This window comes from Armigeres subalbatus, chromosome 3 (assembly GCF_024139115.2).
Source record: "Armigeres subalbatus isolate Guangzhou_Male chromosome 3, GZ_Asu_2, whole genome shotgun sequence".
Taxonomy (NCBI): Eukaryota; Metazoa; Arthropoda; class Insecta; order Diptera; family Culicidae; genus Armigeres; species Armigeres subalbatus.
The window spans coordinates 173,884,956-173,902,449 of NC_085141.1; the positions used below are offsets into that span (position 1 = coordinate 173,884,956).

A 17,494-nucleotide genomic window follows, 5' to 3' on the forward strand; every position below is an offset into this window, starting at 1 on the left:
GACAAATTGGATTATCACACCACTAGTTAAGCTAGGTACGGATGTACGGATTCCGAGAAATATACAACTTCGCTAGTCGTCTCAATTGGTATTATAAAATGAATGTTATTTTTTTACTAAAAATGCGATTATAAATAATAGTCTTAACGGTTCTTAAAAGTTCGATAAAAATAAATTCAATCGTTCATAACATGAGTGGTTATGTGATGTAAATGCAAATTTTATCGAACTTCCAAGAAATCCAAAAAATCTTCCTAATTATATACCATCTGTATTGCACTATGCTATATTATCTGATCTAGGATTTTGCGAACATAAAATCATAAAACACAAGAGTTATAAAGGAACATATTAAAATTGTTTTGAATTCTTCAAGTCAAATTACAGTTTATTTCTCTTCATGAAATCCTTTTTGTTTTCAGGCAATATAAAAATCAGATTTTTTTTTTGAAATAGTTGTCGATTGTTAACATTGTAAACCCGGAGGAGGAGCCCGTCGATATCATCTATACCAAGAACATGGAATGCATCTGTTACATCCGATACAGAATAAGCCAAAAAATGTTCATCAAATCCTCCTATTTCCCATAGCCGACCTATTATGAACAATTCGTTCTTTGTTGTTATTAGCAGATCTACTATTTCGTATAAATTAATGGTTTCTAGCTCCGTTCTAGTAACAAACGTCTCAATCTTGTATGCGCATCCTTTAATACTGATTTCCTGAGCAGTTCTAACTTGTTTAATTTCAAATGGCAAAGGTAGTGATAATTTTTTGAAATACATTTGTGATACAAGATCACAGACGGAGGTTTTCCCGTCCAAAGTTGAATTGAAAAATGCCTTAGTATGCAAGTCATTCGTGAACTGCAGGGCAGCTTTCATACACAACGTGAAGCAAACATTCTTACGCGATGACATAATGTGTGCATACTCTTTGAATCCTTTATGTTTTGCTTCATTCCTAAAATTCATCATATGCACAACATTTCCGCTAGCTTTTATAACTGTGCCGTAATGACAAACAAAATGGTGCTTGGGTTTAAGGTGTTCATCAAATAATTCTTGATACAGAGTATGATGAGTTTTACTAAGTTCATTGAACTCATCAATATCCTTCGAAGAGAAGGTTTGCGATAACATTTTTTCAGTCAACTTTACGAGAATCTTACAGTACTGCCAAACAGGATCGTTTTGTGGTACAAATGGACCCATAATTAGCATAAAAAAGTGCGAGAATGCTTTCATCTCACTTGCTGTCGTTCTAAGTACTACTGTTCGTTCCTTTTTTCTTGCTATGTACATATCAGTAATTTCTGGCATTCGTTTTAAAGAACTATCTAGTGCTGTTTTACTGAAAACATGTTTTGCTACATTGAACTCTTTTAAAGAAACATACCGTCTTTTGTATATACAGTGATTTAAAATAGCAGTAAATCCAAACGTGCATACACCACTACAGTAAAAATCATGCATTGGATCAACACACAAATTTTCAACAGCATGAAATGAGGGTAGTAGGTTAAAAACTGTTTCATCCTTCAAACCTGTTTCGGAGGTTTTTTGCAGACTAACATCTATGTTGTAGCCTTCAACAGTTCGCATATAATCTTGATGTCCCTCTGTATCATGCTGACATTGTTCACGTGTTCTTTTACAAAACCGACAATAGAAGTTTGCATTGAATGACGAAAATTGTAGTAATTGGTGTATGCCAAGGTTGTCGCCCTGTAGTAAAACTGTGACAAACCTCACATTCTTGTCGATACCATCGACATTAAGAATAGTACTTCGTTCTTCAATATCTTTGAATACTTCCACTACGTATTTAAAAAGCATATTAAATCCTTTTCAGTTAAATCTACTTTCTTAATCATTGCTGCAACAAAAATGTTGCACAATTTAGATTTAAATTCTTCGGGCAAAACTGGGATTGAATAGTAGACACCACAAACAACGTGCCTTTTGTTATGTGAGCTGAGGTTATCATTAATTTCGAACTCATCTGCATACAGTGAAATAGGTATAAGAACCTCGTCTGGATACTTCTCCTGAATTTTCTTCCAATTGCTTCCATTTACTAAACTGGTTATGAATTCGGAATTTTGATATGCACTAATTCGTTTCATTGTAATGTCTAAAACACTCGGGCAACTGAAAACGGATTTGAGTTGAAATTCAATATCCATAACTACCAAATGACTTTTTTCTTGGACGTCCAAATCCGATTCATCATGTGTTACAACTGCATCATTCACAATTGTTATTATTTGTGGCATACGAAAAATATTATTTTCTTCTAAATATTTCAAAATTTATATTCAGTATCAATCAATTGAAATGGATTTTTAATTTTGCCAGATAACTTTGAAATTCGAATTCTGTTTGAGGATCATTTGCATTCATGTAAGGAAGAAGTTTTTCAATTTCAGTTACTATGCCAGAATTAAGTTTAATTGCTTCTCTTTGTATCAGTTTTACGTCACAACGGGAGATATTTGTTTCACTGTGGAGCCTCAAAGTGAAATCAACAGCTGAATGTTCGAACTTAACCAAATTTTGATTGTGAATTAACTCGTGTGTTCTAACCCATCAGTTTATGTTGCATCGGCTAAATCGTCTTCAGTAGTTTCGTGCCCTTTAATTTTAGGATCATGTTTTTTTTTCGTTCTTGAATATTGCTACTAGTTCCAGCTATCTCTTCCTTTTCAACTGTTTTTGAAGAAGATTGAATGTGTCCCAGCACATGTCGTTTAAAAACATAAAAATTTGACAGCTTCTGATAACATTCTGGGTAGGTACATTTATAACTATACAGTCTTGGTATTCTATGACTACTTTTCAAATGGTCGAAATAGATAAAAGGCGAAGAAAAATTTTCTGAACATTTTGAAATCAAACAAGCAAACATTATCACTGCGAATCCAAATAGCGTTTGATCTTAATGATGGACTCGTATTGTTCAGGAATTTGTAGATCGTATACAAATGAACAGATGAAGTTCCACACCAACCCGGAAATCCGCGAAAAAGGCAGTCCGAGGACACTGTTCAACTTCACCAACACGTCGATCGCCTTCGCTGCAGAATCAAGCTTGTAAATCGTCTCGTTGTAATGAACTTCAAATATCCCAGCCAACAAAGTTAAGTCTTTGCCTCGTACTACGATACGTGCTATCGAAGGAATTCCGTAGCGTGAATTTATGGCATTTAGCGCTTTCACTTTTTCGTAGACTTGCTCATCCGTCTCTGCAAATGAAATGATCTCCTCTTGTGCAAATAAGACCGATGGTTTGAATGTTCGTGTTACTTTTGTTGGTCTTAGATGGTTGTTCAACAGAAGCAGTACACAACAGATTTGTTGACCTGCAAGCGAAAAAAAATTAATTGACATTAAAATATACGTACAACAAACGTTGGTTAATTAAGAAAAACAGATAGTGATTTTCAGTAGAAAGTAAAAGATTTTTAAATCTACCAACAAAAAAATTGTCACTTCGGTAACGAGTCTAGGGAACTATTCAATCGGAAACTATGGGACATAGTTTCCCCGTTTAATAAACCTGTTGCGAGCAACTCAGTTAAGGATGAGTGCCATCATCAGGGATTGAACTTATCATTTCATTATCATTTAGTATTTAGCAAATAACTCATTCCAGAAGTGGAATTCCGAAAAATGTTGTATGGCGGACTTTTAGCGCTATTTCCCCTCTACAATTTTGCCTAAGGGTTCATTGCTCTACGTCTGATATTTACAGCGTGAGACGCTAGTATCATTCAACATACTAAATGATAATAACACTTAAAAATATTATTAAGTGATACTAGCGTTTAACGATGTAAATATGAGACATAGAGCAATGTACCCTAAGACAAAGTTGTAGAGGGGAAATAGCGCTAGAAGTCCGCCATACAACACTATTCGGAATACTGCCTCTGGAATAAGTTATTGGTTGAATACTAAATTATAATGAAATAATAAGTTCAATCCCTGGCCATCATGAGCTAGACATTTGCATGCACAAACAAATCAAATTTCTCAGGTTCTAATATACTAAGTCTAATGCCCAAAATTATTGAATTGTCACTTATAAATTTAAAGAAGGGAAAATGAATAATATTATCTCTGATTCACGAACCGTTTGATAGTGAATAATAGTTTTGTTATAACTCACCAGAAAATCTTGAAAAATAAATTGTATAAGCGTCGAAATAAGCCAGCGTAGGACTAATCTTGTTAATACAAATAAAAGAAATATACAACCTCGCACAAAATTTCCACTACACAATTTTCAAATGTAAACGAAAGACTGTTTTTCTGCAATCCAGTTTTTGAATGTGAACGGATTACTAAAAACTACGACTTATATGCATATATACCATATATTGTTTATACCTAAATAACGAGAGCCTTTCTTCCGTACCTGTGGTTGACTACCTTTGGTTATGGATTTATATTTTCTTCGTTTATTGGCTTCGCATCCCACAACTGAGAATTCCCACTACGCAGCTTGAGGACATCCACAAAGTACGTCACGCTCCTAGGGGGGAGGGGGAGTTACGAGCAGCGTGACGACTCATACAAAAAATATAGAGGTTTGATACAAAAAGTGTGACGAAGGGGGGAGGGGGGGGTTGAAAATCGCCATTTTTTGCGTGACGTACTTTATGGATCTTCCCTACTAAAAGATTTCTAATGTGCCGTCTGAACAAGCTATATCACTTGGAAGTTGATATCAATGTTCGTATATCTAGTTTTCACTGGATAATACAAATGATTTCTCATGTCATGTCAATGTCTCATGTTACGCAGTTTTGGGGGCCATGCAAAAAGTACGTCACGTAAAATGGTAATTTTTGACCACCCCCCCCCCCCACGTCACGCTTTGTGTATTAATTCTCTAAAAAATCCAACTTAATTCACCGAGTGGTGATACTGCCTTTCTCGCATTTAGCCAAGACACCAACCTTATATGTCGCTTATATAGTTCGATTCCATTTTCTTAATAACTTTTAAACGCAATGGTCGATCGTTATAAAATTCAATAGTGATCAACAAGGCTTTGTCCCATGTCGAATGCAACTTGTTGCGAGAAAATCGGTTAAGAATTACTATATGAAAAAGTGGCTAATGTTTTTCGGTTTTCGTGTGCACACACACACACACACACATACACACGGACAGACAGACATTTGTTCAGTTCGACGAGCTGAGTCGATTGGTATATAACATCATGGGTCTTCGAGACTTCTATAAAAAGTTCGATTTTGGAGTGAAATGATAGCCTTTCGGTACAACTTTGTTGTACGAGAAAGGCAAAAATGTAAGGATAGTCACGCTTCTCGAAACCACCCCTCCCCCTAAACGCGTTACGTACTTTGCGAATGGCCCCTTGGGGGAAATTTCGAAAACACCATTCAGTGCCAAAAGAGGTGTCTTGGAACCAAACATTGCCACATGGATGCTAAATGCACCGAGGACGTCTGTCATGAGAAAAAAGATTATAAAAAATCATATCAATCAACGAACAAATGTTGTTTCTACTTCGCAACGGGTAACAAGCACTTCAATTAATTGAAATTTCTTAATATACCTACGTATGCAAACATTGCTGCCAGTAGAAAAAAAATCGTTTCCGTAAATTTACAATTGTGTACCTATTCAAAAGATATTTTAGTTACTAGCAGGCATGGGAAAAATCAAATTTTCAACTAATCGAGGATGAGCAACACTCTCATGCGATCACAAATCCAAATTATCAATTGATAAAAACTCGCTAGCGAGTGAGAATCGTTCGACAATTGTATCTCGATTTAAGCACTTACCGTTACTTTTTGAACTTATTTCTCTACCTAACAATAAAACACAATGCCAAGCATCAGAATGACCTTCATTGTTGACATTAAACTTGTATTGGAAAGGTTTAAATTTAATTGATAATTTTGTGTTTATTATCAATTGATTCCAAAATTTGAAAAGTTATCGCCAAGGAAAACTCGCCTACTTTTCACACCTGAGATGTTATCGAATGATAACTCCAATCATTATCATGTGAGAATGATTCAACACAACCCTGGTTACTAGATAAAGATTGCCGCTTCGGTTCCCTTTGTTTTGTTGCCAGGAAATTGTTGGGTACCAAGCTGTCAAATCGTATGGATTTTCCTTCTTTGACATTTAGCTCCCCTATCCTCGCCAGCAAAAGATGTTCCGAACATCGACAATCTTTATCTGGTAAGCGAAAAAAGCGTTGATCTTATAAGAGCTTTGCGGCAATATTTTGATATAGAAACGCGAAAAATATATAATTAAATATTCTAGAGCGGACCGAGAATCGAACTCGATATCTTTGGATTGGAAATCTTACGTCTTTGCTCGCAATGCTACTGGCCTGGCCTAGCTTTAAGACAAATATTTTCATTCAATAAAAAATAAAATAATACGTACACTGACTCACGTTAGATGACTTCAGAAGTTTCAACGCAGATTTCGAGGGCTCTTCCTTGTATGGCCTATCAATATACTTGATAATTTTAGGAAGTAATAACTCCCACTTCTTCCAGCCTTCCCTGTTACCAATGCTTAACAAGTGAAAATCAATGTCGACCTGGAAAGAAAAAAAACTGCCTAATACATCTAAGTATATAAGAAAGGGAAACATATCACTATTGGGAACAATGTTAAGTAGTAGACATCATTAATTACGTAACTTGTTATTAAGTTGGAGCCTTCCTTGGCAGTGCGATAAAGGCAATAAAGCAAGATCATGCTGCTGGTGGCTGGATTCGATCCCCGGTTTGGTCTAAGATTTTTTTCTCAACTTCATTAGGCATGATAGTATCATCGTGTTAGCCTCATGATATACGGATGCAAAAATGATAATTCAACTTGGTAAGCTGCTATTTAATAAATGTGGCAATAGTATGGTGTGAGGCGGGAAATGTCCTAATAGGGGATGTAATGCTAATAAAAAGATGCGATTCAGTTACGTAACTACTGATGTCCATGGAGTTTTTTTACAACGTTTCTCCTGCCCTCACCATATATGGTGTGTGTATACACACTTTTTGCAGTGCCCCAAAATCTAGGGCTTACTCACGCTGAATTTGTTCCAATTGTTGGCTCATTGCCAACAAGGGATCGATACAGGTTGGAGGCAGTCACTAACAACACAGCCCACTGCTGGTCGCTGGCGACTACCACACACGCACACTACTAATGATGACGACGCAGCTATGCCGGCTCACTGCCAGCACCTATTGACCGGCACACTGCCGACCAAACACGATGACGTCACCTCACAACCCACTGCTTGAACCCAACGGTTGGCCCACTGCCAATGTTGGGTAAGCGACCACTAACACGATGAGGTTGTCCTGGCTCACTGCCAACACACGAATACACCGCACCGCAGGTACTGCCGTCTCAATGCTGATCGTGTCGGCCTCCGTACCGTACGATGATTGGAAGCAGTCGGCTTGCTGCCAACACAAGCACGAATGACGACGATGCAAGCCGGTACGCTACTGACGCTGCTGTTGAGATGGTCGACGAAAACCACACGAACGATGGTCCACAGCACGATAAAATGGCTTCTGTTCGCCCAGTGGAAAGCGTCGCTTATTTTAATTAACTCTTAAAATAAGCTCTGAAAAGAGCTACTAATTAACTCTTCCATTAAGTGAGCGAGCTAATCCACTGGTTGAACGAAGGAACTAGTAATGGCTTCGGCGTGGCACTGGAACTGTTCCGACCGAACTGTTGGACCGATTGGCGAAGAGGTTCTTCCTCGGGTTGATGACAAAAAACTCCGGCTTTTCACTTCTGGTTTTTATTCCGCACACTTTGAGGTACAATTTACGAATGAACAAAATCTGTTTCTTACATCTACTTTTATAATAATTTGGATACAAAAAAAAGTACATTTGGGATTGATGGCTTATTTTGATTGGTCGTCGTAAGCGAGCTTCTGATTGGCTCCTCGGTCGCTCTTCGATGGGATGATGCGGTCGACTGTACTTTTCATCACAGCTTGCGAGGCATGACGGCGTCGGCATTCATGTTGGGCTGATTGGAGTCGCAGTTGCCTCGGCACCTCCAAAAATGGCAACGTGTAAATACTGCACGTCGAGGAGCGATGACTGAATGATTGACGCTATAGAATGATGTCATGGGATTTTTCGCTAGAGCGAACATCCTCCCCCGGGCGATCGTCGCCGGCATCCAAAGACCCCCTATTTGGACGGTTATCCTCTATCGGAAGAATAGAAAGTTTGGTTATTGATCGTCTATATATTGCGTTTCCCACCTTAACATCAACAACCCTTACAAGATTATCCTCGCCGGGATAAACATGAGTGATTATACCCAGTTTCCATTGCTGTGGTGGAAGTGTTTTATCTTCCAGCAGAACTACAGTACCAACACGTAGGTTTGGGTTTCGGGCGAAGTTTTTCCCTCTTGGCTGAAGACTCACGAGATAGTCGTGTACCCAAGACTTCCAAAAGTGTTCCCTCATCTGCTGCAAGTGCTGCCATCTTGACAGACGGTTTTTGTTGAGGCCATCATACGACGGCTCGGGAACGGCGGTCATTGGACGACCGATAAGGAAGTGTGCTGGAGTAATAACTTCGCTCTCAGCAGGATCATCGGAATGCGAAAAAAGCGGTCGCGAATTGAGTATAGCCTCAACTTGAGTTAACAAAGTGTACATTTCTTCGAACGTCAACAAATTACCCTTTAGAATTCGCTTCAGATGATACTTTGTACTTTTGACTGAAGCCTCCCAAATTCCGCCAAATTCAGGGGCATCGGGTGGTATAAAATGCCAACTTATCTCTTTGGTCTGGCAAAACGATTCGATTTGATTTATGGCAGCATTCTGACGAAACAGAAGATACAACTCATTAAGCTCGGACTTAGCACCACGAAAATTGCTACCGTTGTCAGAGTGGAGCTCGCGAATCAATCCCCTACGACTGACAAATCGCTGCAATGCAGCGATGAAAGCGGCAGTTGTCATGTCGGAGACCAGTTCCAAATGGAGTGATTTAGTGACCAAACATACAAACACACATAAGTAACCCTTCACTGTCACTGACTTTCGACCACTTTGCTTTATTTGAAACGGTCCGGCATAATCGACCCCTGTTACTTCAAACGGGGCAGAAGGAGTAACACGACTCCGTGGTAAATTACCCATATACTGCGTTACGCTACGTGGTTTCACACGAAAACACTCAACACATCTCCTAGTGATTTTCTAACAGCTGAACGAGAACCTAGTAACCAGAATCGTTGCCGGAGGGCTGACAATAAGCCGGAAGGGCCTATATGCAAATGTTCTAAAGTGGTATTCACGTATGATCATGTCGGTGAGCGGATGTTTGGGCAAAATGTATTGATGCTTTGCATCAAACGGAATTTGAGACTTCTGAATTCGACCACCTACTCGCAGTGCTCCGTCAAGAATAAATGGTCCCAGAGTTTTCAACAATTTCGATGGTTCGCCGGTTTGCACTCTACGGACTTCATCCGGTATTGATTCACTTTGAATCACACGTACTATCATATGAAGTGCTGACCGTAGCTCGGAAATGGAAAGATACCTGTGTAGAATTCGATGTGCAGGATCCTTGACTCGACAATTTTTTAGAAATCGTTGTACGTAGGCTAGAACGCGTTGCAATTTGCGCAACGACTCAAATCTCTTGAAAACAGGAAGATCGTCACTATTAATTACCGGCATAATTGTTACAGATATAGCTTTCATTTCAGGCATCAAATCATCAGATATCGGATCTGGCACGGTGGACTCGTAAACCTTTGAATGAAGGAACATTGGACCTTCCCACCATAACGAGTTATCCTTTAGGTTACCAGGCAGTTGCCCACGGAAATCACATCCGCAGGATTATCCTTGGACCGAACGTAACACCATTTATAGTGACCACTATCCTTCGTTATTTCCATGACACGATGCTGAACAAACGGCTGTAGCCGTGCTGGTGCCTTGCAACCAGGAAAGGACAATTTGGCTGTCCGACCATAAACAAACGAAAGAAAATTGGATTTTTAATGTGGAACTGATTTTCTTCACTAGTTTAGACAGCAATACCGCTGCGCAAAGTTCCTTACGAGGAATAGTAAGTTCCTGCAGAGGAGCAATTTTGGACTTGCTACACAAAAGCCTGACTATGCAACTACCATCTGGACAAATACTACGTATGTAAAGACAGGCGCCATACGCTATACCAGAGGCGTCTGCAAAACCGTGTAACTCCAAGGCTACAAAATCCGCACTAATAACTGGTCTAGGAATTCTGATATCTTTAACTTGTTCTAGAGATGTTCGGAGGAGCAACCAATCAGCTAAGAGGCCCTCTTCTAGGACTTCATCCCAATCCAACTTCGCGACCCATGTCTGTTGCATCAAACGTTTAGCAAGAACTGTAATGGGCGCAAGTAACCCCAACGGATCAAACATTTTCGCGACGTCTGAGAACAGTTGACGCTTAGTCACTGCTGTGTCATTCGACGAAGAAGATTGGCAAAACAGAAACTCATCTCCCTTTGGATTCCACGTTAGTCCGAGTGTCTTCATTACTTCGTTCGCCGACATATCATCAAGAAGCACTAACGTTTCACGCTCAGCCTCAGGAACGTCTTCCAAAATCGCTTCATTGTTGGCACACCACTTATGCACAGGAAACCCTCCTTTTTCAAGTAATCTTTCTAGCTGCTTCCGACATTCAACCGCTTCTCGAACAGTTTTCGCACCTGACAGAACGTCATCTACATAACAGTCTTCTTGTATCACACGAGCTGCAAGAGGAAAATCGACTCCTTCGTCGACGCTCAGCTGGACTAACGATCTAGTAGCCAGAAAAGGAGCAGCGGATGTCCCGTATGTGACAGTCATTAACTCGAGAACTTTGATCGGATCGGTAGGTTTAGAACGCCAAAATATTCTCTGAAGAGGCGTTTGTTCGGGTTGAACCAGAATTTGCCGATACATTTTCTGTATATCAGCAGTAAACACAAACGGGTGAGTACGAAATCTCAAAAGAATCGACATCAAATCACTTTGGACAACCGGACCCACTTTCAACACCTCGTTGAGAGAAACACCGTTCGGCGGCTTCGCCGACGCATCAAACACAACCCTTAATTTAGTGCTTGAGCTCGTTGGACGATACACGGCGTGATGTGGCATGTAATACGTAAGACATCCCGGAGGATCGTTAGCTTCTCTAATTTCTCTGCAGTGGCCCAGTAACATGTACTCTTCAATGAAATTAGAGTACTGTTGATGAAGATCCGGATCCTTTAACAAACGCCTTTCTAAGAAGAAAAAACGTCGTAGAGCCAAGGAACGATTGTCGGAAAGCTGAATAACATTTTCACGTGTTGGGAGTTTCACGACATATCTGCCATCCTCGTTGCGACGATACGTGTTCCGAAATAATTCCTCGCATTCATCCTCTTCTCCGGTGTGGACAGGAATTTCATCAACCTCTTCAATCTGCCAGAAACGTTTAATCGTTTCGTTAAGCGATTCAACAGCAACACAATTTATTTGCTGGATATTCACGACAGCCGGCATCTCATCTCGGATCTCTCCGGCTACTATCCATCCCAATTCAGTTTCACGCAGCTCTGGGAGGCCATCAGCAAGAATAATATGCCCAATCTTCAACAATGCAAAGAAGTGGCTCATTCCAATCAATAAATCTACTGCCGCGGGTACATGGAAGTTTGGATCCGCCAATCGTATGTTAGAAGGAATGTTCCAGTGAGAAATGTTGACTGATCTACACGGCAACGGACTAGTAATTGTTGCAGTGACCAAGCATTTGAGAGTCGTTTTATAATCACTGCATAGCGAGTGGAGACCAACATCAACCAGACAATTGGACTTACTGCGTGCAGAACTGACACCAACAATGTCAACATTCACTGGAGTTCCCGTGCACCCTAGCTTCTTGAACATTGAAGTGGAAATCAAGTTTGTTTGAGCCCCGCAATCTAGAAAGGCCCTGCACGGAACTGTACGACCTGACTTGTCAATCAGATTCACCATAGCTGTCAGCATCAACACGTTAGGAAGTGCAACACCTTGTGCACACGAGGAGGATACTGTAGTCGATTGTGCAGGTTCACCACATGAGGACTGGGGAACATCAGTGACAGGTTTCTGAATAACGTCGTTAGGCTTCTGACCAGAAGCGGTAGTTGAGCTTATGCTTTCAACAGTTTTCCTCCCATCATCGTGCAGCAAAGAATGGTGCCGCTTACCACATTTTGAGCACCGGTTTTTGGATGAACAATCAATGGAATTATGACCACGACGAAGGCAGTTGAAACATGAGCGAGATTCCTTGACCTTACCAATTCGCGCATTCACTGATAGTTTACGAAAATCAGGACACTGGTAACTGAAGTGAGATTTACCACAAAAATGACAAGACTCATTAGCATCCGAAGTAGCAGCATGGATCTTAACACTGGCAGGTTTCATGCCAACATGGGAAGATTTTTCCAGGTAGTGGTTTAGCGGAAATTGATGGATTGTCTACTTCACACCGCTCCAAAACGCGGCACTGATCTTTGAGAAACAATAACGTTTTATCCAAATCGGGCAAGTCGCCATGGTTAAGAGTGCGTTCCCACTGTTTACGCGTAGAAGGGTCAAGACAAGAAACCAATATTTTATTGATAATCAAACCAGCAGTTGTACCCACCGGCTGCTTCATGAACTTTAATCCCTCAATGTTTCTGGTACAAGTATCAACCAATTCCCTCAATTCCTTGTGGCATTCCCTATTCATTCTCTTCATTCCCAAAAGTTCGGAGATATGCGTATCAACGATGATACGAGGATTTTCGTATCGCTCGGTCAAAATTTTCCAAGCATGTTGGTAATTGTTGTCTGCCAATGTTTTGGAATCAATAATTCCGGAAGCAGCACCTATCAAAGACTTTTCCAAGTGATGTAGTTTGATTGTGTCGGAATCTGAACCCTTCCCAACGATGTCCTCAAACATCGCTTTGAAACGAGGCCAATTTTCGTATTTCCCATCGAATGTGGGAATGGGAGCTCTCAGCGGTACTTGCTGAACAATTATACTGGAAGAGCCAGTCTGTTGCAAGGGGACATTAGAGACGCGAGGAACCTTTGCAATGATTCCATCAAACCCTCCAAGCGTACAAGTGCTTCTGTATGAAGCTTATCGAATTCATTTAATTTCTCATCTTGCTCGTCAACTTTTGTTGGAGGAACAAGTCGCAAAACTTCTTTGTGCAGCGTAGTGTATTCGGCATAATGCGTTTCGAGCTTCTTGGAAAAAACTTTCAAAAGAGGGAGACTCACCTGAGAAGGGTCGTCTTCCGCATTTTCCAGTGCGTTGGATATAGCGGTGACCTTACCCTTTACCTGTCCGCGCTGATGGATGGCCTGCTTCGCTTCCTCCATGGTTGGTTGCTTCTTGGGTTTGAACGGCGAATGTTCCACTGGCATTGAGATTTTATCGCTACGGGTAGAGCGGTATACACTTTGGCACTTTTAGTTTCTTGTAGGTCAGTATGACTGTCTCACTGTACACTTTTTCGCTGGTAAAGTTCGACTGTTCCAAGTCACTGTTCTGATAATCGCTTTCTTATAGCACTTTTAGTTCACTTGAGTTCTTCACAGGACTGTATTCACTTTTCACTCACAAATCCGGTTCCGTATCACTTACAAATCCGGTTCCGATGGACCAAATTATGTTGGCTCATTGCCAACAAGGGATCGATACAGGTTGGAGGCAGTCACTAACAACACAGCCCACTGCTGGTCGCTGGCGACTACCGCACACGCACACTACTAATGATGACGACGCAGCTATGCCGGCTCACTGCCAGCACCTATTGACCGGCACACTGCCGACCAAACACGATGACGTCACCTCACAACCCACTGCTTGAACCCAACGGTTGGCCCACTGCCAATGTTGGGTAAGCGACGACGAAGACGATGAGGTTGTGCTGGCTCACTGCCAACACACGAATGCATCGCACCGCAGGTACTGCCGTCTCAATGCTGATCGTGTCGGCCTCCGTACCGTACGATGATTGGAAGCAGTCGGCTTGCTGTCAACACAAGCACGAATGACGACGATGCAAGCCGGTACGCTACTGACGCTGCTGTTGAGATGGTCGACGAAAACCACACGAACGATGGTCCACAGCACGATAAAATGGCTTCTGTTCGCCCAGTGGAAAGCTTCGCTTATTTTAATTAACTCTTAAAATAAGCTCTGAAAAGAGCTACTAATTAACTCTTCCATTAAGTGAGCGAGCTAATCCACTGGTTGAACGAAGGAACTAGTAATGGCTTCGGCGTGGCACTGGAACTGTTCCGACCGAACTGTTGGACCGATTGGCGAAGAGGTTCTTCCTCGGGTTGATGACAAAAAACTCCGGCTTTTCACTTCTGGTTTTTATTCCGCACACTTTGAGGTACAATTTACGAATGAACAAAATCTGTTTCTTACATCTACTTTTATAATAATTTGGATACAAAAAAAAAGTACATTTGGGAATGATGGCTTAATTTGGTTGGTCGTCGTAAGCGAGCTTCTGATTGGCTCCTCGGTCGCTCTTCGATGGGATGATGCGGTCGACTGTACTTTTCATCACAGCTTACGAGGCATGACGGCGTCGGCATTCATGTTGGGCTGATTGGAGTCGCAGTTGCCTCGGCACCTCCAAAAATGGCAACGTGTAAATACTGCACGTCGAGGAGCGATGACTGAATGATTGACGCTATAGAATGACGTCATGGGATTTTTCGCTAGAGCGAACACCAATATTGATTTATATATTCATTCCCAATAAAAAAATTCATACTAACTTTTTCACTCATACACCCACTGCCTTGAACATATATTTCAATAATTTCATAAATTCGATTTAGTAACATTACCGCACCAAACAAATCTAGATTGCTTTGAGAATAGGTCGTATGTGCAAACGAGAGATTCTCTTTGATCACGCTCTCTTTCGCTAATATATCGGCTAGTTTTGCATGTTTTCCTACATGTCCACTTCAGCATGATAGACAAAGCTATTGTCTTTGGATATCTGAGAAATTTGGAGTAAACCTTTGTATAGTTTCGTAATAATCGAAAGAGAATAGATCCAAAGAGAGACTCTCTTTTGCACATAGGACCTATTCTCAAAGCAATCTAGAAATGTTCTGTCAAATCATATTTCTGTTGTTGTTTCGCTATTTTTTTGTCAGCACCATTAGCACAAACTCTCAGGCACAGACCAGTAGTGGACAACTTTTATAGATGCATTAAGTTCATTTGGACATTTGGAAGTGATGTCTTGAAGAAGACAGCCAAACTATTTATGTATCAGCAAAGGATACTAATCGAAACACAAAACATAATTGAACTTACCTATCGTTCTACTGTTTATAACTTAGAACAGGAACAACAGCCTCCACCTGGGTTTATGTTTAACAAGTAGGGATACTGGAATTTATAAACACTGAACTGCTTCAAAATTATTTAGAATGAAACTAACTCGTTGAATTTAATATTTTTTGTCTCAGAAGTTTTATTTTGTTAAATATAGGTATATTTTGTTGTTTGACTGTCAAATTTAACGATGATGTCAAAACTTGAAACAATGTTTTATAGCATAGGTGCGAGGAAAAATGTACATATGTGTGAACTGTTGAATGGAACCGGCATAAATAATTATTTAAACACTATTTATGTTCGTATCACGGGATTAACATATCATTTGGCTTTGAACGATAGCATTTCTTTTGTCGGTACATAGTTTTAATAAAATGTTGTGCGAACAGGTGCGAATATATAGTATCTAATAAGCAGAACATAGTAGTATTATTTCGTATATGGGTTACAGTTAGCCCCCAAATACGGACCGTTAACGAAAGCAGTATTTATACAATTTGACCGAGAATTTGACAAAGGGGTCGTTCAACAATTATGTCACAGGTTTTAGGGGGAGGGGATCCAGGATCTAAGGTTTTGTGACACTACATATACTAGGTAATACTAAAAAGCGTGACAGAGGGGGGAGGTCTAAGGGGGGTCTAGATATCCCAAAAAATGCTGGACGTCATATTTGAATCACCCCAAAGTTCCGGTATCCGGCTTTGTATATGTAGGTAGGTTGAGAAAGACAAAACATTTTGTGAATATTTCCGTTATATTGTGATATTTATAGGAGCAAATTGTACTTACTAGTTGGTAGCCGAATTCGTCATTATAATGGTGGTATTCCTGAAAAAGTGTTGTTTGCTGGTCGGACTTTCTTAGCATCGATTTTCGCAGCGGAAATGAATAGGTCCACTTATCAAGTGTGGCAAACCAAGGCTTTTCGTTTTGTTGGAGCCACACAGCTGCTTCCTTCGCCTCCTTGGTAATGACGTCAGTCGATGAAAGTGAATTACTCTGGCTCTCGTTTAAGTGTTCCTCTTCTTTCCACTTTCGCTTAGCCGTTTTTTGCTTCATATTAACAATCCGATTGTAAAGCATCCCGCCTGGATTTTTTTAGATCCTCCTCGCGCAATGAAGTACAATTCCTAACAAAACAAAATACATGTTTTATATTAAACTTAATAAAATGTAGAAAGTTGCTTACTTTGGTTTCGCCTTTAAACAAGGCTGTGATGGAGTTGACGTATTCCTCGAGGACTCGCTCGTTCGTCTCGGCTCCTCGCTGACAATGATAGTCTGCCACAATCGCCACAAGTTCCTTTTGGCTGTCCTTCGACAATAGGCCCAACGATCCTCTTTGTAAAATCTGCTTCCCTGTGACGGTGGTGTCCAGCAGACGCGTAAGCGTAGCAGGAGAAAAATGCATCGAGCATGAAGCACATCCGTCGTTCTTTTCGGCGCCTATTTCTGAATTGCTTGATTTTTCGTGAACTTCATTTGCAGCTGAATTGACGTTTTCAGAAGGTGTATCCGATGACGAATTGGTAGTTGCCGTGGCAATTTGAGTGGGAAGAGTTTCATTCGAAGTTGAGGGGTTGTTCAAGAAACGGGGCATAGCGACAATCACCGAGCAGTCTTGACTAGTGACTTCGGGACACACAGAGCTTTGCGTGGGTGAATCCTTTTGACACACGACTTCATCTTGAGTTGCTTCCTTGTCTTGTGCGTCACTGACATTTTCATGGTTCGTGCTTGTCTCCACAACTACCACTTGTTCCTGAGAAAACTCTGCATCAGATGTGATTAATTCCTGTGACTCTAGCCAACATTCTTCAACCTCCACTTTTGAAAATCCGATGATATCGTGTCCCTGCAACATGTAAAACATATTTTATAAGCCGATATTTAAGCTGCATATATAAATAATGTCAGCATGGTCTTGCGGCTACAAAGCAAGACCATGCTGAGGGTGGCTGGGTTCGATTCCCGGTGCCGGTCTAGGCAATTATCGGATTGGAAATTGTCTCGACTTCCCT

The 17,494-nt window shown here is 40.7% G+C and overlaps 2 protein-coding genes across 3 annotated transcripts in view; one reads left to right on the forward strand and one right to left on the reverse strand.

Annotated features, from left to right (window-relative positions):
• Positions 1 to 17,494, forward strand: part of LOC134227916 (F-box/LRR-repeat protein 7) — a 226,938-nt gene that overhangs the window by 179,312 nt on the left and 30,132 nt on the right. The gene's annotated exons all lie outside the window — the stretch shown is intronic.
• Positions 2,914 to 17,073, reverse strand: LOC134222144 (uncharacterized). Its single transcript, XM_062701288.1, has 4 exons — positions 16,663 to 17,073; positions 16,263 to 16,511; positions 6,448 to 6,607; positions 2,914 to 3,365 (listed from the first exon to the last, which is right to left on the reverse strand). The coding sequence occupies exons 1-4, from the start codon at positions 17,071 to 17,073 to the stop codon at positions 2,914 to 2,916; spliced, it is 1,272 nt and encodes a 423-aa protein (XP_062557272.1).